The 25,799-nt window shown below is 33.9% G+C and overlaps 1 protein-coding gene across 3 annotated transcripts in view; it reads right to left on the bottom strand.

Annotated features, from left to right (window-relative positions):
- LOC123554482 (neuroligin-4, X-linked-like) overlaps positions 1–25,799 on the bottom strand; it is a 413,210-nt gene that overhangs the window by 141,655 nt on the left and 245,756 nt on the right. The window contains exon 1 of one of the 3 annotated variants that reach the window (XM_045344678.2): positions 10,112–13,071. The exons of 1 other annotated variant lie outside the window; for it this stretch is intronic. In XM_045344678.2, coding sequence (XP_045200613.2) covers positions 10,112–10,619 — 508 coding nt within the window. In that variant the 5' untranslated portion in view covers positions 10,620–13,071. Of the gene's footprint in view, positions 1–5,876; positions 8,007–10,111; positions 13,072–25,799 lie in introns of those variants that run through there. One more of the 3 variants, XM_045344679.2, reaches the window with a different exon arrangement.

Here is a 25,799-nt window from a genome sequence, read left to right as displayed (position 1 = left end):
ATGCTATCAATTCAACAAAACTAGTGATATTCGTACTCGCAGATTTACTGTAAAAGTGACTGAAAACCACTGCGCCCAACTTTGACTGGGAAATTGAATAAGTTTCTAGTCATAAGAGAAAGTGATCAATTTTACTGATATTAAACTAGAAAGTCTACGAGAAGTTGTTACTAAAGTAACATTTCTAAATGTAATAAGGCTTGAGCTATGACAGAATGATAGACAAGGCTCAATGTGTTTGACATTTTGGACATTTGTAAGTTCAAAAGACATTTATAGGCACTGTGACCTTTCAAATAAAAGTACAAACTCAACAATTTTGTTTTATGAGAAATAGGGGAACTGTCAACTAATTGTGTTTAATAATCCTAAATAGGCTGTAGTGAACTGATCTTTGATACTTTTCTCAGATAAAAAAGGGCAAAAATCACAATATCAAAACGTTTAAAGCGGCAAAAAATACAATATTGGTTGCAGTCATACACCTGCGTACAGTAGTGTAGGATTTTTCCTTTAAGTTATTTCAATAAGCGCCTGAGTTGTCGATGTTAAAAATATTTGGATTTTCGCACAATTTAATCGTACATGTTAACCTATATCTAAAGTTTTCTACGTGAACGAGCAACCCGACTGATGCTTATTTTTGAAAAGTGATCTCTCTTTCAGATTAACAATTGTGTAATCCGTGTGTATTTGATACACAATGCCTTTTGAATTGCAAAAATGAAGAATGGTGATTTTACTAAGTTATCTTATATTCAGTAACAACGTTCCCCTTATTGCAAAGAGAGCATCATTGTATATCAATGCACTGGCGCCAGATCAGAAAGAAAATGCCTCTGTACATGTTATACCCTACCCCTAGGTATTCTATAAGAACCATGGTCATGAACGGGAAAATATACTAACCCATTTCAATCGCGTATTTCATACCTAAAACACGCAGTTCAGTAAATGTGTACTATTGATATTAAACAAGCGATAATTTATCTTCCATCGTGCACCAGTCACATTGTCTCAATATTCCATATTGCAGAGATGCTCCATATATTTTACGCTTTAGTCAACGTTACAGAAAAAACTTGCGTGAACTCCCCTAATGAACATCCGGTCTAGAGGTCACGGCAGTGTGCACATGTTAAGCGAAATGTAAACAAACAAAAACAGAATGCAATAATTCACAGTTTTTACGATAAGACTCGAAATGATGAATGAAATTCATCTTGCATATGATTTTGAATTTGAAATCATATATTGGTATACATCTATTCTGTTTATTTAATTCATTTTGCACATTTATGCTGCATATAAACATTTTAGCGTGCACGTGTAGTAAAATGACGACTGACATACATTTTCACATCAGCCAATCAGAGTGTGTCTGTAATCTAGACCGGAACTTCACCAGGGAAGTTCAAGCAAGTTTTTTGTGTACCTTTGAAAAAACTGTAAACTACACGTTGTTTTTCTAAGAAAAGAAGTATTGAAGAAATGTGACCGGCACACAACGGAAGATAAATTACCACTTGTTTAATATCAATAGTACACATTTACTGAACTGCGTGTTTTAGGTATGAAATACGCGATTGAAATGGGTAAGTATATTTTCCCGTTCACGACCATGGTTCTTATAGAATACCTAGGGGTAGGGTATAACATGTACAGAGGCATTTTCTTTCTGATCTGGCGCCAGTGTATCAATGTATAGTTTTAATTGCACTTTAATTACATATCTGTACCTATTTCTAGATTTATATTAGTCAACACTGGCTATAATTGTAGACAAATGAGGCTAAACACTCGTATTAAGCAGTTATTTTAACGCTAAAACACCATTATTACGTCATTTTTACATCACATTTGACGTCACAATAAAGAAAGTAGTTATACCATTAAATGATTTTTCCGTATCTGATGGTTGTCGAGTAAAGGGTTTAGCATACGTAAGAGAAATACATTCTGTTCCAGACAGAAAATTGTAGGTATAGAATAAAAGCTTTTATTTCATGAGTTCAGTACGATTTCAATTACAGCTAAATTCGACAAACTTCATGCTTTGTTCTTATAGCCACTAACAAATCAACACTAAACATTTCGTACGATTTGACCAGTCTGAAAGCGTGCCCTTTTATTTGAATTCAGTTCTTCTGAACTTGTGTACCTCTGCCTATGGAACGGCATAAAACAGCCGGGATTTTAGTATGAAATGTGGGCAATAGACGGACGTGTATTTTTCGAATACTAAAATTGAACAGTACTACTCTTAAGACCATTTCGAAAATCATTTTAACCACATGCAGTTTAATTTTGCTGCTATTACGTACCTTAAAACGGAAAGTAATATAAACAATTTAACACGCCTGACATGATGAATACGTGTGCGTATATTTGTCTTTAAATTACTAGTACATACCTTACTATAAATAGTAACAGAAATAGTTAAACCTGCTTGGTATTTACTTGTTTTACTATTTCGTTTCCTGCTACAAATATTACTGAATAATTTACCTGACCAAGTCCTATAACCCATGCAAATCACAAAATGAGCAAAACTTAACTTGTTTTAGGCACTCCCGGAGTTAATAATAAGAGTTATCTAACAACAATGTTGTTCCTTACGTGGCATGTCATGACTTAATCTATATGCGACTGGATATTTAAGAGTATCAATGAACACTTACGGCACACCATTTCCATTTAGTAGGGGAACAACATGTCACTGCTTAGCTTAACAAAATATACTTGAGTCAAGTACAAATGGTATCATATTTGAGCTTAGGAACCACTAACAATTACATCTGGATTCTATTTCTCCGGTATTCTGTAATTATTGAAATACAAGAAATAGTTACCAGTGAATAGAATCGTCTTCCCGAATCAAGCTGAGATAGTGCATTAAGAGTAATGCATTTCTTTATGATGTGGATTTTACTATCGTTCTGTCGGAGGTGGTTAGACATAGATATTTTACTACCTTGAATAACACTGTATTATATATATATATATTATATATTGCATTATTTAGATGACAAATTGGAATTCAGTTGAACAAATAAATTTCTACTAGCGTTCTGCAGGACGATACTGTATTGACACGAGGCCTAATATTTTGTACCGTCTTAGCTAACCCGGGGGAGATGAGGCGGGAGATGGAGGATGTATTTTTCATTTAGGATGTTTTCGAATTTCAGTTTCGGTAATTATACTTATATAATGATATTTAACAGTAAATATTGTAGAAAACCCTCTTCACAAAATCAAACTGTAACAAAATGATGATAGGTCAGGTAGATTTCTGGCAAAAATAAATCAACTTATGAACTCCTTTAAGAATAAAAAGTCTAGACACCGGACACTGTATACCGGCTACTAGTATAATATTGGAACTTCCTTACAGTCATATCCATATATTTTTCTCTTTCTCATGTGTATTCCAAAAGATCACCAACACATCTGTAGAAAGAACAGAACAATGCCAGTCCGTATAACGCAAACGTATGGCTTAGAAAACTCAATTAAAGTAGCAAATTGCATAATTGACAAGATTTACCGATCGACGATTCAATAAAGACGTCAGAAGTGTGCATGTAGGAACTAAATAGGCACACTTAGTCTATCGATTTTATGTTTAATTTAGCTAAAGAATGGAAAACTGGAAATGGTTCAGAACGAAATAAAAGGATGAAAAAAGAAAAAGAAAAACAAAACACACACAATCTTTCACATTTAACATTTTTGATCATCAATTTCGTAACGAAAACACAACCTATATTATTTCCATTCTTTTGACAGTAATTTTGCTTCAGAAGTCAAAAACGACAAAACAACACTTATTTCATCATTGTAATGTATTTTTCTACAGTGTAATGGATATTTATCTGTAGCGAGAGCTAATTGCTTCCAACACACATAAAACGAAGAAAATTCGGGGAAAATTATGCGTACTTAAAGTTAATGCAGGCCCGAAATGTCTACAATAACCCGACATAACGTCAACCCCAGCAGAAATTATATGAAAACAATTTACATAATTAAGACATAACAGAGTTTTGAGCGTTCCACTTGGCATTGTGTGTTCTTACTGATTCAGTCTGTTTATAAAAACAACGTATAATCTCTTTTGTCTCTTAGATGTTATCATGACTGACATGTCAAAACAAATTGTAGAAGGGTTTTCTAAAAGCGTAATGGACTATTTCCCCTGATGAAAAGCCTGAAAATTTCCATGAACTTGTGGTCTCGATTATGTACGTAAACACAACGAACACTTTTTCCTTTTTGATTGTTATTTCAATCAGGCCCCACGCAATAAAATGTCGAATTATGTTCAAAAGAAATACGATAGCAACATTTGGCATCGTCTGAACATGCCATGCATAAGAGACAGAACGTTTTGCTGACTTGTATAATCTTAATGGCAAGAAAAACCTTAGCTAAATATTGTAAAGCACGTTACTTATTTAAAACGTTAGCTCATTACCTCTAAAACAGAATGTTAAAACTAATATAAACGGCTCAAAATGAATATCTAAATATCTAATCAGTCGAATATTTGCATTGTTCAACATATGAGGTAAAAATTACCACATGCAAAACAGTTCTTGTGACAAAAAAGCGGTAGTCCCTATCCGTGATAAAACTGCCTAATTCAAACGCCATCAAAATCGCTATGCGCAATGGAAAAAGAAAATTGCGTCCACACAAGGAAAGATATAAATTTCGACTTGACATTCCTGTTCACACTCATATATTTGGAAAATTTTTGTTATTATGCAGCACTGTCAGATTTTGCGCACATTATAAAACGACGCATAGACGTCAGATTGACGACAATATTAAAGGCGCCAAAAGTCAACGCAATTTCTGTACATGTTACTTTTTTTACACTTCAGACAGTGAAAGTAAACTAAATTATAAATTGTTTATGTCAATAACACAAATTAGATAATTAGAATGACAGGATCTTATTGAGTAACTTCTGTCTAACTCAAAACTATCTTTTTCTTTTCACGAACACTAAATACAATGTCAGTATATATCTTACGTACTTAAAACAATTTATTATTGTATCTTTTTCACAGTCAAATATTTTTTATACATTTGGAATGGACTAATTAAATGTCAGAATAGGTGTCCATGTAATGCACTGTATGTGATGTTTGCAAAAAAAAATTTAAATATATTGTGGAAGTTTTGCATGTTATAAACAGATGTTGTACGATGTAGAAACCATGCTTTTTCAGAGCATTTTTGTGTATGAAGTTAATTCAACCACTAAAAAAGGAAAGTCACACTGTTGATGACATTTTCGCATTAAGAAAATATTCCAAAATGTTCTAATGAACATTGTTTTATATATCTGTTTTAATCATATATCCAAAAACATGTACAGGCCCGATTGCTTTATTTTTCACAATTCACCAATTTGAACCCTTACATTGTGCATATTCTATGCTATTTCTTCAAATATATTTACATCAATGTCTTTCTATTGTCAAAAATAACTTTATAAAGGACAGTAGAGTTGGCTGTCAAACATGGGGTATCAAAGATTCCCGGTAACATTTATGCTACACGTATAACGGCTAACGGATATTATTCAAACTTTCCCACATAAATGACGTTACGTCGTCACTTCCGGTTCGAACTAACTTAAATGCTACTGTAAATGCATCCAGTTAGAGAAAGAAAAATTATGTTTGTTGTTAACACACCTTTAAGTCAGTGTATTATTAATGTGGATTAATACTTTAAACACACAACACATGAAGTTTCGGATGAATGAAGTTGTTTCGGCAAATATAGACGTCCAAAAAAATTGACACACTGGACCTAATCTAATCATATTTTGACATAACTGATATCTGTTTACTTACCTATGAAGGGAACGAAAATATTGAGATAAAGACATTCCTCATTTTGGTCTGCAATAAATGCCGCAATTTTCAACCAGGTTTCTTTTATCGACGTCGGTAATCCATCCCAATCCTTTAGAAAGTCCTTCATTTCTCTTTGAGGACAAACCGCTTTATGATTTATTGCATGTCTTACCGCCGATGTAGACCGTCCTGGGTCTCTTGGTGAAATGAACCTAAGACTTTTCATATTCGACATCGCAATCTCAGCGTACGGAAGACCGCGATACTCATCAACGTCCTTAAGCCCACAAATTGTCTTAAACTGGATCTTAATCCCTTGTACCGCGGTACCATCGGGCATTCCAATCTTATGATCACCCAGGTGTCTTCTACCTAATTCGCATTTAACTGTGTTTTCCGGAGTATATTGCCGTTCGTTTTCCCTATAATACTGACTCTTTGTTTCTATGATTAAAAGAAGTCCAACGGAAATTACAAGGAACCTTGTACCCATGACTGAACAGTTATGCTATTTTTTGTTGTACTTCTCTGCGTTTATAATTAGTTACCCCTTACATAATTAATGTATATTACACCCGCATTAATTTAATGCATTTCAACATATTCGTGCTTGAAGTTAACAATATTCCAACATATTATCGTATATAATTATGGTACACAGTCTTTTCTTTACTGGGAAGATATGTATACTTTATAGGTTTTTCCAAAAGTCATAATGATTGATTTGTTTACATTTTTATGCGCAATAACTGGTATATGCAGCATATATGCAGATGTTAAACATTGCCGATATATCATAACAAATAATTGCATAACATTTCATAAGTCTTTCTTGTATTAACATTGGGTTCATTCGCCTGACACTTGCTCGTTAATCACGCGGTCAGAAAATTGGTATTTGCGAAGAAGCACTGCATCCAAAGCGGTTCGATTAGACCTACTCAAATTGAAAATATCTTATTTTGTGAACGATCGCACCGTCTAGACCACCTAACTGTGTTTTCAATTATTTTTAGATTGATTTAATCACCGATTTCAATGTAAGAATGACACACCAAAATATCCACTCATCTTTGGTACATTTGACACGAAAATCACATGACACATGGACTCAATATTCCATATTCGCAACAGAATTTTGCCGAAATACTTGCCACTGGAACACTGAAACTCTACGCACAAAAAGCTATGTATAAATAATACTACTTAAATCCATCTGTGAGATACAATGTGAGATATCCCTTTCCCTCGTCTTTGCTTTATATGATTTGCAGTGAATTATTTGCTTTACACAATGAGTCAAGACGTGTCACGCTATAAAGGCTCATTACACGGCTGTTTCGATACAAAGTTTTCTCATTTTCTTTCTGTTTCCAAAGCTAAGAAAACAGTAATCACTCAAATCTTATCCATTTGCTACAGAAGATTCTACAAGCGACAGTGAACTTCTGGCAGAAATATTTGTGATAAATACCTCTTCCTTGGTCAATCATACATCTCGTTAATTACCTTGAGATTTTGAACTTTCGCGGTAACAGAGAGCAAAATCCGCTCCGGTATACCTCTCCTTCGTAGAACGTTTGCGACTAATTCTATTACCATTCATAACGGAAATGTAATAATCATTACAGTTACTATTTTAATATATTAACTACCTAGAGTAATAGAGATGTATGTAGTAGTGAATAAAAAACGCGATGTTTGTTGTTACAGTAAGCTCCCAGTTATGCATAAGCTACCTATCTCTTTAAATGTGTCTGTAATTTTCAAATACATATTTTCAGCACAGTCAGTCAAATAATTGCTTAAGCAGTAGTAGCGGTAAGTGCACCCTGTTGATATGTCTATTGCAATCAAATTTGAATATATGATTTGTGTTCCGCAACATGAAGGCTATTAATTATTGATAAAAAAGATCAAAAAGACTTTAAGGCTTATTGTTTCTTCTGCATATGTTTCGATCGCTTCACCGTTTTGTCATAAGAAGTACCTGTTAATTTGAAGTACACGTATTTTTTCTAAGCTTTAAAACATAAAACAGATTTGAGATAAAGCTTCCAGATTCTGCTAAAAAAATCAATAACGGTAATATCCAGTCGCAGAATTGCACGTTAATAGTAAAGTTTCTGCCAATATAACAGAAGTATATCCGTTATATAGCTTAAAACTGTTTCAACAAGGAATATAAATATACAGTCCAGAATGGTAAATCTGCAACTAGTGTATTTGAAGTATGGTATTTCCAAACTGTTTGATGCTTAGGAACAATTGTTGACTCTTAAGCGATTACACATGTGTTAGCGTTACGTTCGCACTCAGATTATCACCATAAATACAATCAAAGCATAATAATCCTGAAGAACTTGTTTTAATGTATGTGTTTAGTTTATCTACGTGTGTTGAGTGTAATTCCAAAGACATGAAACAACAAACGAATCCGTTAAGAAAATACGTGTAAATTACATAGCTTTCGTAACATACTTCCATGTGTGACTGGAGTTACGGAAAAGATCAATTCTAAGTACATCGTTAGTTTTGTTAGCGTATAAATTCAAAACTTTGACACGAAGTGTTTAAAAATTTCATACATGTTTATCTCCTTAAGAGAAAGATTGTATCCAAATTGTCATATTGCACCAAATAGCTAAAATAATGTCAATTTGAAAACAAAGTTTGTAATTATTTCAGTAAGCTCCAAAATTTATCTATATTCAATTTTTGCGTTGGTAGTAACATTACAAAAACGCTTTTGTCATATACAGCAATCAATAGCTATTTAAAATGACATTAGTTTTATCAGTAATGATAAAATCCATGAATATTTGACTTGACAAGACTTCTTTATCTGCCTGCAGACAACTAAACATAAAGAAAATACTATATATCCTAAACAGAGTAAATCTATATTTTCTGCTTTGATAAATATAGTTACACCAGAGAAGCACAGCTAGCGATTTGCTCGACTTGAAAGTTAATCTGAATGATTCAGTCGTTCGTTTTTAGACAGATTATATGTGTTTCTCATGATCAGTCTTGAAATTGGTATTTGATAGATAATTCCGTGTACAGTTTTGAAGAATTAAGACGCGTGTTATTAAATTAGGAGGTAAATTTCCGATTTCCGATTAGGATTTTATTCTATACGGCAGGTTGTTATTCTATTGTAAAATGTTTAATTACTACAATCTATTTTCATTTACTGCAACGTGGAAACGGTGTCATGCGTATTTGAATCCAAAAATATTAAAACACTAAGCGAATGAAACCATTCCAATGCTAGACTGATAAATGGCAAATGTCTGAAAGTTGAAGTGGTGAAACGAATGACCCACCTTCAAAATTTGTACGGGTTCTTAATTCTTTCATGCGTTTCATAAAACTTCTTTTTTCGTTTGTGTCATATTTAACATTCTCAGTACTTGCAAATTGTATTGTTTTTGTGACAAAAGAAACTTCTATACAAAGACAAGAAATTATTTGTCAGATTATACAAGTAATTATTTTGTCGGAAACAATATCAAGTAATACATATAGAAGTGTCAAAGAAATGACATTGTTTTATTTATATTATAACAAATGAGAGTGTCAGGTATATATAAATGAATAATTATGGCCACCTTTTCACCGTTGGTTCCTGTACTACTTGGAACACGTTAAATGTATTGTGGGGACGACAAGTACTGACTTACCTACTTTCGGTCAATTTTAAATTTAATGCAAAACATATTTGTCACTAAAAATTCAAAGACATGTTTGTCACCGTTATAATACTAAAGAAAAAAAGGTAAGGGTAGACTCACGTAGACTCACTGGAAGAAGTGAGTACTATAAACATAGCTAAAGTCACACGACGCAAAAAATAGGAACTGTAACAGATTAATGGCGTGTGTTCAACTTTGCAATTAACTGTTCATGCGATATGAGAACATTGGAAACAAACGGATTCGTACATATCTCTACGTCTATGTGGTGCATTTAACGATTTTTATCGTTTAAATACAAGGTAAATTACGCTAAAAACACAGTATTCATTGTACAGTCAGCATTTTATAAGATTTCAAGGATTAATAGTTTAAAATGATTTTTTTTCATATATAAATGAATCAGGTATGATATTAAAAATAATGACGGTTATTTAGGGTGATATAATGAATGTATTTATGTCTGCATTATAACGTTATCTTATATACCTTGATATCATCAATATTTCGTGTTCATTAATATTAACTTACCTATATAGGGCACAAAAAGGTTTAGCCAAAGACATCCCTCTTCTTGTTTTCCTGTGAATTTTCCAATGTTTACCCAGCGTTCACGTATTTTTTCAGGTATTCCGTCCCAGATCTTTAAGACCTCTCCCATTACTTTTTGAGGACAAACCGATTTATATGATGTAGCAAATCTTATTTTATTATCTTTATTAGTTACAGGCCTTCCAAGGTCTCTGTTTGGAAGGAACCTAAGAATCTGCTTGTCAGAAATCATAAGTTCGGCATATTGAAGCCCGCGGTACTCATCTACGTCTCTGAGCCCACACGCGGGCTTAAATTTGACCTTCATCCCTTGCACTTCCGTTCCATCGCGCATAGCAATCTTACGATCGCCCAAGTAAGTTCTATCTAACGTACAGATTCCTGAGAGTTTCGGATAATACTGATGTTGTTCTTCTTCATAATATTGACTTTGTGCTTCTATGATTAAAAGAAGTCCAATAGAAATTACAATAAATCTTGTCCCCATGTCTATATTGTTCTGAATTTTCGTTTGGCGTAATGATATATTTGCGGTCAAAGTTCCACAGAAAAGGTACTGGTAAACAGTAAGCTACCGCGCCACATTATATCAATGTATATTGTGTATTTAGCTCGTAGCATGCATACATGTAGGCTCAGGTGCCTTTTTTAAGAACTGTAATCTATATGTATGTTTTACCAAGAAATAAATGACTTCTGTTTAGATTATCTATGTAATTACGTATCATTTCTGGTAAATATTTCATTTAAAACCGACTTTTAACTGCGCCGATATATCATACGAAATTATTGACTGAATAAAAATTTATAACTCGTTCTGACGTATATCTTGTGTTCATTCGCCTGACGCTAACTCTTCAATCACGAGCGATTGGTATTTTCGGTGAAGCATTGTACCCTCGGCAATTCAATATGCCCTATTCAAATGGGATATTCTTTATTTTGTGAATGATCACGGCGTCTAGACCACTTCTGTGTTTTCAATTATTTTGAGATTAGATCATCGATTAAAAATCAGAAATACACATAAAATTCCACTTCGCTTCACTGATACACAAGCCTTATAAATCTATTCACTGATATTCCAAATTTGCGAAAAAATTCCCGAAATATTTCCCAAGTAAACACTGTAAGTCTAATAATAAAACTTATATATAAACACAATCTTGATCCATCTGAAGCAATCCTGTGTAAGAAATTTTTTATTATTTTTTTTCTCTCTTTTTCTATAAAGAACACAATGAGGAAATACTTGTCACGCTATCATGTCTCATTACGTCGCTTTAATACCAATTTCTAATTTTCTTTTCTTTTTCTAATGCAACGGAAAAAGCTTATCTTTCCCATCAAATCCCTCTGCTACTGACGATATAAGCGCCAGAGAACTACTAGCAGTAATATTCGTGATAACGCTCTTCTTGGTCAATCATAGATCTTGTTAATTACCTCGACATTTGCGAAATTTCTCGGTCTTCGAGAACAAACTCTGATTCAATATATAATCCTTCATATAATGTTCCTCCACGCTAAGTACTCATTTTCTTCGCGTAAATGTTATATTTATTTGAATGATTACTTTTAGATAAACCAGCAAAAGCAATTGAGATATATCTAATAATGAATATAAAAGCAGCATTCATTTGATTCAAATTGCAAACACTATCTATCTCTTTAAACGTTTCTGTATTTTCCAAAGCACTGTCAGTCAAATAATTGCTTAACCAGTACTTGCGCGAATTACATCCTGCCGAGCTGTAAAGTGCAATAAAATTGGAATATATGAGTTGTGTTTCACAGTATGAAGGATATTAATTAATAATTAAAGGTTTTAACAGCATCTTTGGGTATTGTTTCCCTACATGTGTGTTTCGATTTCTGTGAATTTTTGTCGTCAAGGTAAAGTGGTTCTAGATTCGAATTAAAACATCAAACGGAGCGCAGATAAAACCAACGAATATTTATTTCGTAAACAGCCAGAAACATAGAAAAATCCTTTTAACAGAAATTCACGAAAAAGAAAACAACAACAACAGAAAAGTACTTTCCCCCAATAGGTTTGTTACAGTTTGAATATTTATTGTTTTTATATCAATATATGATATTTAATCAATAGCAAAATGTTTAATTTATTGAAAATGTATCCTGATTATGCAAAAACTGAGCTACTTCCGCCAGGAAAACAATCTCTGGTACAAACTTGTACATCTGCAACTGTTATATTTGAAGTGTGGTATTTACTGACTGTTTGATGTTTGGAAACAATTGTTGACGCTTAAGTGATTACACATGTGTTAGCGTTACATTCGCACTCCGATTATCACCATAAATACAATCAAACCACAATAAGCCTGTAGAGCTTGCTTTAGTGTATGTTTTACTTTTTTTACGTGTGTTGCGCGTAGTTCCGCAGACATAAAACAACAAACGAATTCGTTTAGAAAATACTAGTAATGACAAAACACTCGCAATATAATAAAGGTTTTAATGTTATATCTGATTGGAAATTAGCATGCTGCTAAGGCTTAACGGCGCCATGGTCTAATCAACTTACACGAAAAAACACCGTGACATTGAACCGCCTTTTTTTCCGTGCAAGAGCATATATACAGAGAGCTTTCTATGAAAATGTAAATATAATCTCCTGATCTGCTCATATACTGTTGCAAAGCACAACTATATCCACTATAGCTATTTGCTATTCTTCAATATTTAAAGATATTTTTCAAACAAATTTCAATGTTGTTACAAGATCCAGATACATGTATATCCTATATTAAGCAAGCACGTTCTCGTTTATCGCTGACAATATTAGTAATCCTAACACACTTTTTTCACAGAAACGACGTAATGTCCATTTATGTAGATATTTAAGAAGCTAATTCCTTGAAAACAAGCGTATTGGCGTGACTGGCTTCCTTAACTTCTTTCAGACAACAAAACATAAAGAAAAAGCTATATCCTAAATGGAGTAAATCTGTATTTTCGGCTTTATAAATAGTTACACGATAGGAGCGCAGCAAGCAAATTGCTTAACTTTCACAGTTTATCTGAAACACTCACTCATCCGTCTTCGGAGAAATTATTTGTGTTTTCCAGAACCAGTCTTGGAAGTCCGTATTATTAGATAAAAAATATTCGTGCACAGTTTTTTAGAGACTTAAGACGTGTATTATTAAGTTAGCGGGTAAATTGCGAATGTCCGATATAAAGGACTTTCGTATTTGTTTACTCACAACAGGCTGCTATTCTGGGGGAAAATTGTCACCATGGCTGTTTAGTAATTCCGATATTTTGCTGTAAATTACTGTTTCGATTTCTAAATTGCTGGAATGGGACAATATATTGTGACAGCCAGAATGCGGCGCACAAACAGGGATAAATCTAGTCCTGTATTGAAGGATAAGGAACAGGGACAGTTCTTCATTAATTTTAATCAGATTTGAGTGTCTTCAAACTGGAATATCCTGGGCAATATTGAAACCACGCAATTTTCAGTTTTTCAGATAATCATCAAATTTTAGACAATCTCAAGAGATTTTGTTGGTTTGCATAAACCCATAAAAATACCAGTGCACTGCAAAAAAAAAAACAGTTAAAAAATATCAACGGTTTTAATTTTTCAAGAAAATGTTTATAATTTGGATTTCTTTCCTAAAATATGTAACTTAATGCCATGCATATTTTGTCATTAGCTGCATGAAGCAAATTTGCAAATAATGCAAAACAGGGCGTTTTAGTGTAATGGAAAATACCAGCAGTCGGGAAATATTATAAAAAGATACTGTATTACTACACAGAGAGAGAGAGAATGAGATGTTTATGCACTAATTTAATACAGTAATTTATACGACAACAACTGTTTTCAATCGTTCAGTTGCTATACCTGTGTGGAAATATAAAGAACACGGAATTATCTCTCACGCGCTTTTACATGCTGACCTGGCTCCGATGTCACGAATGAATATATATACTTAAGTTTGTTAATTGACTGATGTATTTTAAGTTGCTTATATGCTTGCTTTTCGTATTTAAGAATAACATGGTGTAATAGGCCTCAATTTCACTAAAAGCGTACATACAACTTGTTAATCTAAGCTTGAAAAATGTCAAACGATAGAAATAAGGTGCATATTGACAAGTTATATAGTGATAGAAGTTCTCAAAAATTTCCTTTAGATTACCTCCCCTGATAATTTTGGCTTTTTATGAGTTATCTCCCCTGAAAACTAGAAAAAAATGAGTTTCTCCTTTTCCCTAGGGGGAATTTTAGATTTCTTTATGACATTTGTATCAGAATCATATAAATCATCTTTCTACCGCAATATTTTCTCGAAACTCAAGTTCAGATTCTTATAATCAAAGAAATTATATATTTACCATAGGCATCAATGTTAACTTCAAAGTTTTTAATTTTGAATGTCTTTAAAGTGATCAAATTTCATTTAAATATTACCACCCAGATACAAGATATGAAATATGGCTAATACACCATGTTATCCTTAAGTCAATATACAATCTTAAGTACTTTCTTGAAAATTAGGCCATGGGTGTATACACACTGTTTTTTCCACGGTAAAACAAGTCATATTTAAGTTACAACTTTTACATGTTAACACAGACTGTATGTTTCTTTTTAGTTTTGAAATTTAAATGGCCATGTTGGGCGATCAATCCATTTTGTTAAATAACCAATATTTATATAAAAAGGCGTACTACCCTATTTTTATTTTGGCTGTTTTGGAATATTTTCATGCTTTTATATTTAAATCATTTACAAAATTTACGTTCTCTCTTTCGTTTGGTCTTTTTCAACAAGCCTAAATTTGCTGATTATAGTTATAATTAAACATAGTTGTAAAAGATTTGAGTTTGGAATTAAGTATACTTTAGAAAAAAAAAAACGTACAAAGTTTTCAAATCAATACGTTTTGCAATTGGCTATGCATGTGCTGAAGGTAAAGTATGGTTAGGGTGATAATTACTACATAAAACTGGTGTTATATTAAAAAGACAAAACGTGATATCAGCCTCACATGGGGTTTCGTCTTCCAAGAACTGCAGCCTTTAAAGACAAGGACTATACATAGTTCCACTCTAAACATATTTTCTACTTCATTTTTCTAAAGAAAGAGAAGATACGCTTGAAATGATTTTTCTCTGTACCAACTCATACTGTTGTATAGACGGACATTGTTTGAAAAGCTTTTATAATTGTGCCAAAACCTGAACAAAAATAATACGACATGTATCCACACGTTTCTTTAACGCCCTCAAAAAAGACTCAGTATCATTACATCAATTCTGTTCTTTTCCTCCATTTGGAAACAGAAAGCAGAAAGTCAGCTCTATCAGTTAATATCTAGTTAAATCTTTAATTACAGAGCTATTTCTCCATCTGATAAAAAATGTAAGCGAAGGAAATTTGAATCCAGTATATCTGACGGGTTGGTGGTGCACAACAGTCTAATAGCAGCAGAGTCAGCGCTGCAAAACACTGGGGAGGAGCGGTGATTCAATGGTTAATGTGTAGGCCGCTCAAACCGGAGGTCGTAGGTTTGAGCCCCAATGGAGTCACGCCTTCTCATATAACACCAGTACTGGTTTCACAAGAAGCGGACTCTAGAGTGGTTCAAATAAGCTTAAAGCTGCTTAAATAAAACCATTGATATGACGATGTCAACGATACTTGTCATGTCAAAATAGTGGTATAACATCTGCCCTATTATTATTTTCGAATTCAGTTTAGAATGTTACTTACATTTATTATCACTGCGGTATTACACATTTAAACGCACTTTTATTAAAACTTGCTTGTATCCTGCAATTATCTTAATATAGTAGAAAAATACTATTTGAAGAAATAAATATATCGCTTAAAATGAATGTTATGTTACAAGGATGGTCTTGTTTTAAAATTTACTGATTCTTGACATTCAGCTTAATACAAGACATAAATCAATGATATATTCATTTCTTTTGTTTATAAATGTATTTCTAGAATACCTTTTCTTTTCTCTAAATAGTAACAAAAGACGGTAAAGTCCGTAGAGACCTTTCTTAAATCGATGTGTATGTGCAATTCAATGCTAAGATACATTAGATAAAATCATTAGCATATAAAATCCCAACGATGTGTGTTGAACGTAATGTTTTAAGGTAATTCTGCTCGTTCGGATCAATTTTGTTTCTACGATGTAGAATTTCATAAACACTAAATAATGCACTTCAGATTTTAGTTAGAAAATTCGGCAAATACAAAAGATAAAAAATACTAAAGGTGTGATCTTGAACCCAGTATGGCTCACACCCACAACCTTCGGATAGAGCGGCCAACACCCTAACCAACAGACCGCAGTTCCATTTATATTTATAAACCATTCGAGAAATAGATCACTTTTTGTTCTTCCCTTACGTCGTCTTTTAACGTAAGCTGTACTATATTTTAATAGTTCCAACGAACTTGCTCTTAGTTTCTCAGTGGTCTGGTGCTGGCCCAGGGAAGCCAAATCAAATTATCTGACAATAAATGCGCGAGAAAGGAGACGAAATAAATATTACTTTGAATTAAATCACTCTAAATCACATTATTCCCCACTCTTGTCATGTTACTTAATACACGTTTGCTTTGGCTGTCGCACATATTTGCTTTGATATTTCCATAAACCATCTTGCACTTCCATGATTAATCAATTGTTGAATTTTTTGCAGGGATTACTGAAGAAGACTGTCTCTAATATAAATGCTTGAGGGGTATTTTTTAGTATTCGTCAAACATAAAAGACAGATATGTACTCTTGTAAATATTAATGAGAAACATTAGATAAATAAATAAATAACCAGAAAGACAATAACATTGGTTTCTTCATCATTAATGTACTGAATTACTACCACATGTTACACATAAATATGTACTGCAAACAAAGTTATTGTCATGAATCAAATGTAAATACTTTATCGATAATGGCAGAGAATGGTCAAAAGTATATAATTATATACATATATTTGTAGCGCCGATATTATTATAAAATGTTTAGACAGGGTTGAAACAAGTAAAGCCGCCTTCAGGGCTGCCTCAGCTATCGCTATGTAAAACCTGCAGATACCGTCGAAGAAATATGTATAAGCACAGTCAGCTCCTTGTCCAGCCAGACCATCTTATATAGAGAAATATTTCGGAAAAAATACACGTTAGAACTTGCTGGTAAGATAAGTCTAGACAACGTGCAGCAAATGTTAAATTGATGATAAAAACTGAATGATGATATTACAAGTTTTAGAAATTAATCCCGGTAGAGCATTTCCAATGTCTTTTTTTTTAAGTGGGCGGTCCTAGATAATGTTGGAGCTTAAAGCTGTGACTTTTTATACTGCGTAAGGGACTTCAAGATCATGCGTATAGATTTTATTACAACCATTGCTTAGTGATTACAACATTCTAATATGTGAATAATTGTATAACTGGGAAATGGTTTGGCATTTGTGCATGTTTTTCGTAAGTGCTAGGGTCATAACATTCTATATTCATGTATTATACAGAGCACCGTTTTTCGTTTTATTTCTATATTGTACAAAGCACCGTTTGTTATCATCTTAGATCCGTAATAGTTATCTATTTATTACATGAAACCTATTTCTGATTATGATATTCAAAGGGATACTTCTTTATTGTAAATAAACACTACGATTCGTAGATGAATCGGGACAATTGAATAGGACGTGCATTTTGCACACTTCGCCGTGCTCCACCATGCTTTTTATGCTTTTTAAACATTTTAGTGCATTATACGTAGATAACTGCTCTTTGTTACTTTATTTATGTCAACCTTACCCCTCTTTATAAATGATTTACGATAATAATAAAAAGACTATTTGTAGCACAACACTACACTGTAAAATAGATTAATTGTGGGGTGTCTGCTACGCACTGTTTTGCTCTGACCGCGCATGTAATGCTCAATACTTTCACTGTTCCTATTTTGTGTAAGTGTAAAGTTTCTATGAATGAGAATAGACTACCATGTATATAGGTTGATGAAACCAAAACTGGGTGGAAGGAGAACCATGTTTAGTAGCAGTCTCAAGAGAATACGAGTATAAACTTAACGAGTCTGGACCAAATAATTGTGTGCGCGCGACTGAAGCGAAACTGTGTTAGTGGGGTAGTCATAAAACGTAGCTAAAAGCATTTGCATGGTAGTATAAACAATCAAACAATATGACATAATCAGACAAGAAAATATTCAAGATGCGCCATTTATAAAATTGTTTTATTAGTTAAACGAAGTGTAACTATACCTAACATGTTTCCAAGAAAATAATTATTGGCTAATTATCAAAAGCGTACAGAACAAATGCAACAGATGACGGTGCGCCAAGAGCAGAATATTACCAGACCAGAACATCTCCGTTAATAGCACATTGGCGGAAATGGCTTGTTGTACAAACATGTAAGACTTTTCACATTTCCAACAAGAAACACCTTATCCAATTATGATAGCAGAATTTTTTGGAATTAGTCTATGGGTGTGATCGATATTGCAGAGAAATCAGACAGAATTTTTAAGGCTGGAAGTATTTTTGCGTGTACAAAAGCATTTCAATAACAATAAATTAAGACAGTTATTGTTTTACATTTTAGATTTCGAAAACAACACAGTGTTTGTAAAGTTTACAACATATATTTACGTGTTTGTTTAAAGTCTACTGATTGTCATCGTCGCGTGGATACTAGAGAATCGATTAAAAGAATAATATATAAACAGAACAGCTACACTTCAGTTGTTACAAGATCTAAAATCACTAACAATATCAAAGTTTTCAAGAAACAATAATTTTCGAAGGCAGTTTGATATTTCGTCGTGATAAGATTTAGATATTGTACAATGAATATTTGAACACACTGAGTAGAATTCATTTGTAAAAGTAATATTATCCTGTCCAATTATAATTTTGATTTCCAGTTTGAATTTCAAGAATTAACAGGATGTGTCAGTTGAAAATAAATTAACTTGTAAAAGTTCATCAGAAATAATTTTGTTCTCCATCTAAAATGAAAACGACAATAATTTTATGATACTTTGAATATAATATTTACATTTTCGTTTTGACTTTCGTCGCAAAAAGGCCAAACGTTTGCAGTTACTGGTGGAGAACAGATTAGTGCTGGACCAGAATATAAGAAGAATGTTTTAGTTAACTGCGTTACAAAACTAAAATGCTTTAAACCCAAAACAAACACACTGCTTTAGGGAAGGCTGTGTTTCTAGAACGTGGCTATTCCCATATTTGTCCTCAGGTTTAGATATCATCCATTGTATAAGCTACAGAATATAACGCGAAAATAACTCGGAATGAGAGGACACTTTTATGAAGATCATTTATCAGAAGCAGGTGGGACCAAAATGAAAACTCTACCATGTTTCGAATCAGTTTGCCGAGGTATCAGTCTGTGTTTGCTATTCAGCAACTAGATCTAATAGATCGGCGGGTAAAGTATTGGAGATTTGTCGAAAATGTTTCTGACAAATGTGTACAAGTTATTTCACGTAAGTTTCTCAATAGGTGGGTGGTTGAAAACATGCTTGGAGAAAAAACAAACAATATTTGACAATAACCGAAACATATATGAGGTCTAAGAATTAAGACACTATAAGTCACATTATTTTGAAATATTTTACAATTATTTGTCCGGTACATAATATTTACTGTAAATAAACTGGTTAACTGCTCTGACATTTCCATGAAATATCTCTATCTAACACGATTAATGACGTTATGATAAGATCTATAGGATTTGTCAGGAAAGGTCGCTTGAACATAATTCGTTCTAAGGAATTTTCTGCGATGCTCATTATACGTGAGAGACATTATTTTCTTTGTAAAGATAAATGAGTGGCATAAATTATACGCGTAATCACTCTTATTCTAGGTTTTATACGTACAAATTGAGTTAAGTACAATTGACTCTTCATAAAATTTGCACGTCAATTTGTAAATTCGATATCAATAATCAATCAATAAAGACAACATATCAGTCATTCGAACTCAAGCCTATTACAATCTACACACTTGATTACAGTGAAGTACATATTTCGGTAGTCAAGCCCGCCCACTTAGCTCAATGGGAAGAGCGCAGATCTACGAGGGGTCGTGGGTTCAATCCCCGGGCAAGGCGTATATTTTCTGTGACGATTTGATAAAAGACATTGTGTTTGAAATCATTCGTCCTCCACCTCTGACTCATGAGGGGAAGTTGGCAGTTATTTGCGGAGAAAAGGTTTGTACTGGTACAGAATCTAGGAACACCGCCTATGTTTACAGTTGCTGTTACATACCTAAAATACTGTTAAAAAGGCGTTAAACCTAGAACAAACAAAAAGAACATTTTTCAATAAGGAACGGTACCAGAACGGCTTATATAATCTTATGACATTTTGTTTCTTTTTTGGCGGCGTTTTATATGTGCCTGGGAATGCTTACAGATTTTTGAGCATTCACGTATTATAGTATGCAGAATAAAAAACAGGAAGTGAAGACTCACTTTATAAGTTACTCACCTTAAAGTATGCGGGAACAACTCCATTAAGACGTCGTTCAAATATTGCAATACAACGTTTTTAAACTGAAACCGTTGTTTTCCAAATAAGTTGTATTCCCTGTTAAGCAGTACGGACAAAAGTCTGCTCTTACATTTTATTGCTGATTAGCCCTGATATGGCTAATAGAGAATTCATGTCAATTAAATTGACCGAAAGCGAACAATGCCTTACAATTAGTTGATAACGCTAACTGAGCAAAACATTAGCTATAGAGGAACAAGATCATGTTAACGGCAAACTTTCTTCACATTTTCTCCATTTTTACAGATAAAGTTATTGTGTATGTCCAAAATAGAAATAAATTGATGTTCTCGGGCTTCGTGATTTTGCATGCTTGAACCATGATTGGATACGATAAGTTTGTAATGTGAGGGTTGGATAGGGGATGGTATAAAAGAAACTATCACAGTACATTAACACAATGAAGTTCTACTGTAGCCTTGATAATTTCAGACGTGTCTTTCCGAAATGCATATCACTATGTTTGCCATTGCCATGTGTGGTAAGTGAAGCCTGAATAAGGTTATAATTACATTAAATGAAGACGCAAGCAGCCCCTTTAAGAGATGTGTTCAAAGGGCATACAGAATTGAAAACATCTATATTTTGCACACTGAAAGTGATGGCAAGTTCAATGGACAGACACCGTATCTAATCATTGCGGTAGATTATTACTGACTAAGGTTGTAGATGTTATCGATCTAGCAGTGGTGTTTTTGCAATAGGACAGGTTTACCACATTTGATATTTGATTGTACCATGTTGATAACCTTTACTTGTCTCCCAATGTGATACAGAATAAATATTACACTATTTCCTCTGTTGCTATTTGTCTGCAATGCATTTTTCACGAAATGAGCATTTCAAACTTAGAGACTCAGTCTTAATACCTACTTTTAATACTAATCCGTACTTGTTTTCTTATAGAAAAAACAACTAACCTTTCGGTTAAGTTGATATGAATATCTGTATCACTCGAAACATTTCTGAACGAGTGTCGTAATATGACAATAACAAGAATTGCATTCAATTGAATATTGAAATTAAGTCGTAAGCGGCACGTCTCATCCATTATTTTTTTGTTTCCAACATTGACACTTTTCTTTACCATGAAATATCAGGCAGTTGCATACAAATAATTATAAACTTATTACACTATGAAGTTGACCAACTGTGACACAGTATGCAAATAGACGTTAAAAAGTTCTTAAGCGAGCTGAAAGATATCTTCGGACATTCTACTTCCCGGAAAACAATGTGTAATACATATAAATAACATCGCATTAAAAACATGAGAAATACTTTGAAATGTTTGTCTGACAGCATCTGTCGTATTAATCCACATTAAAAGAGAATTTGCACGATATTATAATGTCCATCGCGTACAGAAGGCCCCCTCGAGTCAATAGTGCGCAGAACTTGATTCTTAGGACCTGTGGCATATCTACATCAAATTCAAAAGTGTGAAATATTAAATTATTCAGAATCATTATATATATCGTTTGAAAAAGGCCAGTAATTTATGCGAGGTCTCCTCCTATTGTCAATATAAATGTTAAATGTCATTGCTATTGTAACAACAATGTTATGCTAAAATTTGATTTCCGAGTTCTAAATTCTAGCTTCGAAGTTCTTATTTTTAAGTTGTAACTCCTTGCATTTTGGTTTCAAGTTGATAATCATTACTTTCCCTTCCTAAAATTGTTATTCTTTACAAAATAAAAGCAAACATCATACAAGTATTACGGGAGGATGTGGGGGGGGGGGGGGGTTTGGGCGGGGTACGCACCTTAGACATATTGCTTAAGTTGCTTGTGGCGATTTAGTATTACCCACCTATGTGTGGAGCTCTTACTGGTTTATCGGTTTTGTAACAGTATTAAACTTTTACTTTTGAAAACGAAATGACATTTTCACAAAACAGATGGTTCATGTTTTTTTCTGTAGTTGGTAGCTCACACATATTAACTGCACCTCAGAAGTGTACGGTTCATTAACTAGCCACTGCCTGACTATTACCATAGCAAACTCACATTGCCAAGTTTTACCTTAGCAAACTGTTGTATTTGTGGTAAAGTGTGATGGAAGGAAGGATTCAAATTGTTATTTCTTACAAAATAAAAGCAAACATCATACAAGTATTGAAATGTAGGCGTTGTTTTCATTCCAATATTTCTTTTTGTTCTAAATCAGGAGTTCTATGACATAGGTTTTCAAAAATAATTAATCAATGTAAAAGCAAAACATCGTTTGTATAAAACATGATTGGTCAATATTATACACATATTGGATGGCTTGGCGGTCAAAAGTCAAACCTTCGAAGGGCCGAGCGTCAAGCAATTCAGTAAGTGTTTTATTTTAAGACATTATAAATATATTTTCCTATTTTTGTCACGTTTTGGCATTAGCCCGTTGAACCTTAAACCAGTTATTTTGTTTGTTTGTTTTGCGTTTAACGCCGTTTTTCAACAGTATTTTAGTTATGTAACGGCTGACAGTTAACCTTACCAGTGTTCCTGGATTCTATACCAGTACAAACTTGTTCTCCGCAAGTAACTGCTAACTTCCCCACATGAATTAGAGGTGGAGGATGAATGATTTTATCAAATCGTCACGGAGAACATACGGCCCGCACGGGGATCGAACTCACGACCCCTCGATCCGTAGATCTGCGCTCTCCCTATTGAGCTAAGCGGGTGGGTTTTGATAGCACAAATTCGTTCCGCGATTTATATGACGAGTGATGTACTAAATCTTAATATACCTCTTTTCTTAACCGATATCCTCTCACTACAAGTTGAAAAAACGTATCGTTCTAAGACTTTTTGTTTGTTGGATGGATCGAGAGACGGACAAATTTCTACAAACAGGTAGTCGAAGGTAGTTGGTGACAAAAATAGTAGTTCGTATTTCCTTTGTTATATATAATAATACACAGTTTCTTCGAATATCACTTACAGTGCTAAAGCATTTCCTTAAGACGATTCTGTATAACAACTGCTAATGCAAATTTCTACAAAAACTGTGTCCCTAAAGGTAGAATTAAGAAATAATAAATTCCCAAGTGTGGTTTATCGCAGAATAACCCGTGATTTGTGTTCTAACGCGACATACTAGTATCAACAGTGTTAGAAAAAAATGGTAACTACTTTTTACGGCCGTGCTACGCACCTGGATCGGATGACGTCATTGCACGCGAGTGGTTTATTGCAGAATAACCCGAGATAGATTTTGCTATACATGTATGTAGGTTATTCGCTGGTTGTGTTAGAATAACATTTTGTTGTCTAACATGGTTTTTACATACAAAACGTAACGTGCATTTTCTCCGAAGTAGTCCAAAAGAAACGTATGTTGTGAACTTGTGACGCTATATTAAATGAAAATGTTCAGATATCTATTACAGATACTGTAAATATATGAAACATTGGATTAAATAAATAAATAAATAGAAATACTAACTGTACAAGGATTGTTCAAATATGAATGCATCTAAGCACATACAAATGTATCCTTGATAGATTTCAATGAAAATTTTATTTGGTCCCCTCGAAGTATTCACCTCTAACAGATATGCAGTTTCAGTCTTCTAATCCAATCCTTGAAGGCATTTTCATAATCTTTTCTAGGTATACTATGAAGACACTGGAATATTGCAGAACCGATGTGTTTGCGCTGCACAAATGTTCGACCAGAAAGGTACTTTTTGAGCCTTGGGAACAAAAAGAAATCACGCGGGGCAAGGACAGGCGAATAAGGAGGTTGAGGGAGCACAACAAACTTTTCCTGCTTCAGAAAGTCTTGTACAATAGACGGCTTGTGCGATGACGCATTGTCATGTAGCAATCTGACATTGGCCAAACCAGTTGCGGGTCTTCGATTTTTGAAATATTTCTTCAGTTTTCGAAGAACTTTAGTCTTGTAAAAGTTCGCATTTACCGATTTGCCTTTAGGTACAGCAACCTGAATGGCAGGACCCTGAGTTGTGAAGAATATGGCATACATTACATTCTTGACACTCATGGTCCGCTTTGCAATGCATGGTCTTTTGCCAGACTTTGTTGCCCATATTTTGTTCTGAATCTTTCGTTTGGACTCAAAAAAGTGAACCCATGCCTCGTCACCAGTGACGACATTTGCGAAAGACCGTGCATTGTAATTTGGAAACTGTTTAAGCAACAAATTTGCGCATTGCACGCGTGCCTTTTACTGCTCATCTGTCAACAGATGGGGAATCCATCTAGCACAGATCTTTCTCATTTTCATATTACTTTTCAGAATTGTATGAGCTGCACCTAATGAGATGCCAGCCATAATATCTATTTGCCTAGCGGTGTATCTTGCATCAGTAGCAACTATTTCTTTCACTCTAGCAACCATCTTGGCAGACGTTGCTGTTTTCGGCCGACGGCCATGTGGTGCATCTTCTGTTGAAACTAGCCCACATTTGAATTTCTTAAACCAACGAATAACTGCCGAAAAAGACATTTCATTATGCCCATAAACAGAACATATTTCATCAAAAATGTCTTTACACCCTACGCCAAGAATACAACGATTCTTAATATAGGACCGTATTTCAACGGCGTACGCTGACCTTCTTCCAACCATTTTTGTCGAGCCCGCTTGCGGAAGCGAAGACATAGTTGTCCAAATGGTTCCTATCTCAAAGGTCAAGGTCAGACTTGGAGGTCAAAAATTAAATTCAATAATGACTTTGTCCGGATCATTTCTTCTTCATGCATGGAAGGATTTTGATGTAACTTGGCATAAATGTTCACAACCATGTGATGGAGTGTCATGCGCAAGAACCAGGACCCTAGGTCTAAGGTCAAGGTCACACTTAGAGGTCAAAGGTCAGATACAAGAATGACTTTGTCCGGAGCATTTCTTTTTCATGCATGGAGGGATTTTGATGTAGCTTGGCACAATTATTCACCATCATCATGTGACGGAGTGTCATGGGCAAGAACCAGGACCCTAGGTCTAAGGTCAAGGTCAAAGGTTAGATACAAGAATGACTTTGTCCGGAACATTTCTTTTTCATGCATGGAGGGATTTTGATGTAA

The sequence above is a fragment of the Mercenaria mercenaria genome, chromosome 7, assembly GCF_021730395.1.
Source record: "Mercenaria mercenaria strain notata chromosome 7, MADL_Memer_1, whole genome shotgun sequence".
Taxonomy (NCBI): Eukaryota; Metazoa; Mollusca; class Bivalvia; order Venerida; family Veneridae; genus Mercenaria; species Mercenaria mercenaria.
The sequence above is the reverse complement of the archived record's forward strand: the minus strand, read 5'-3'. Positions and strand labels throughout refer to the sequence as shown.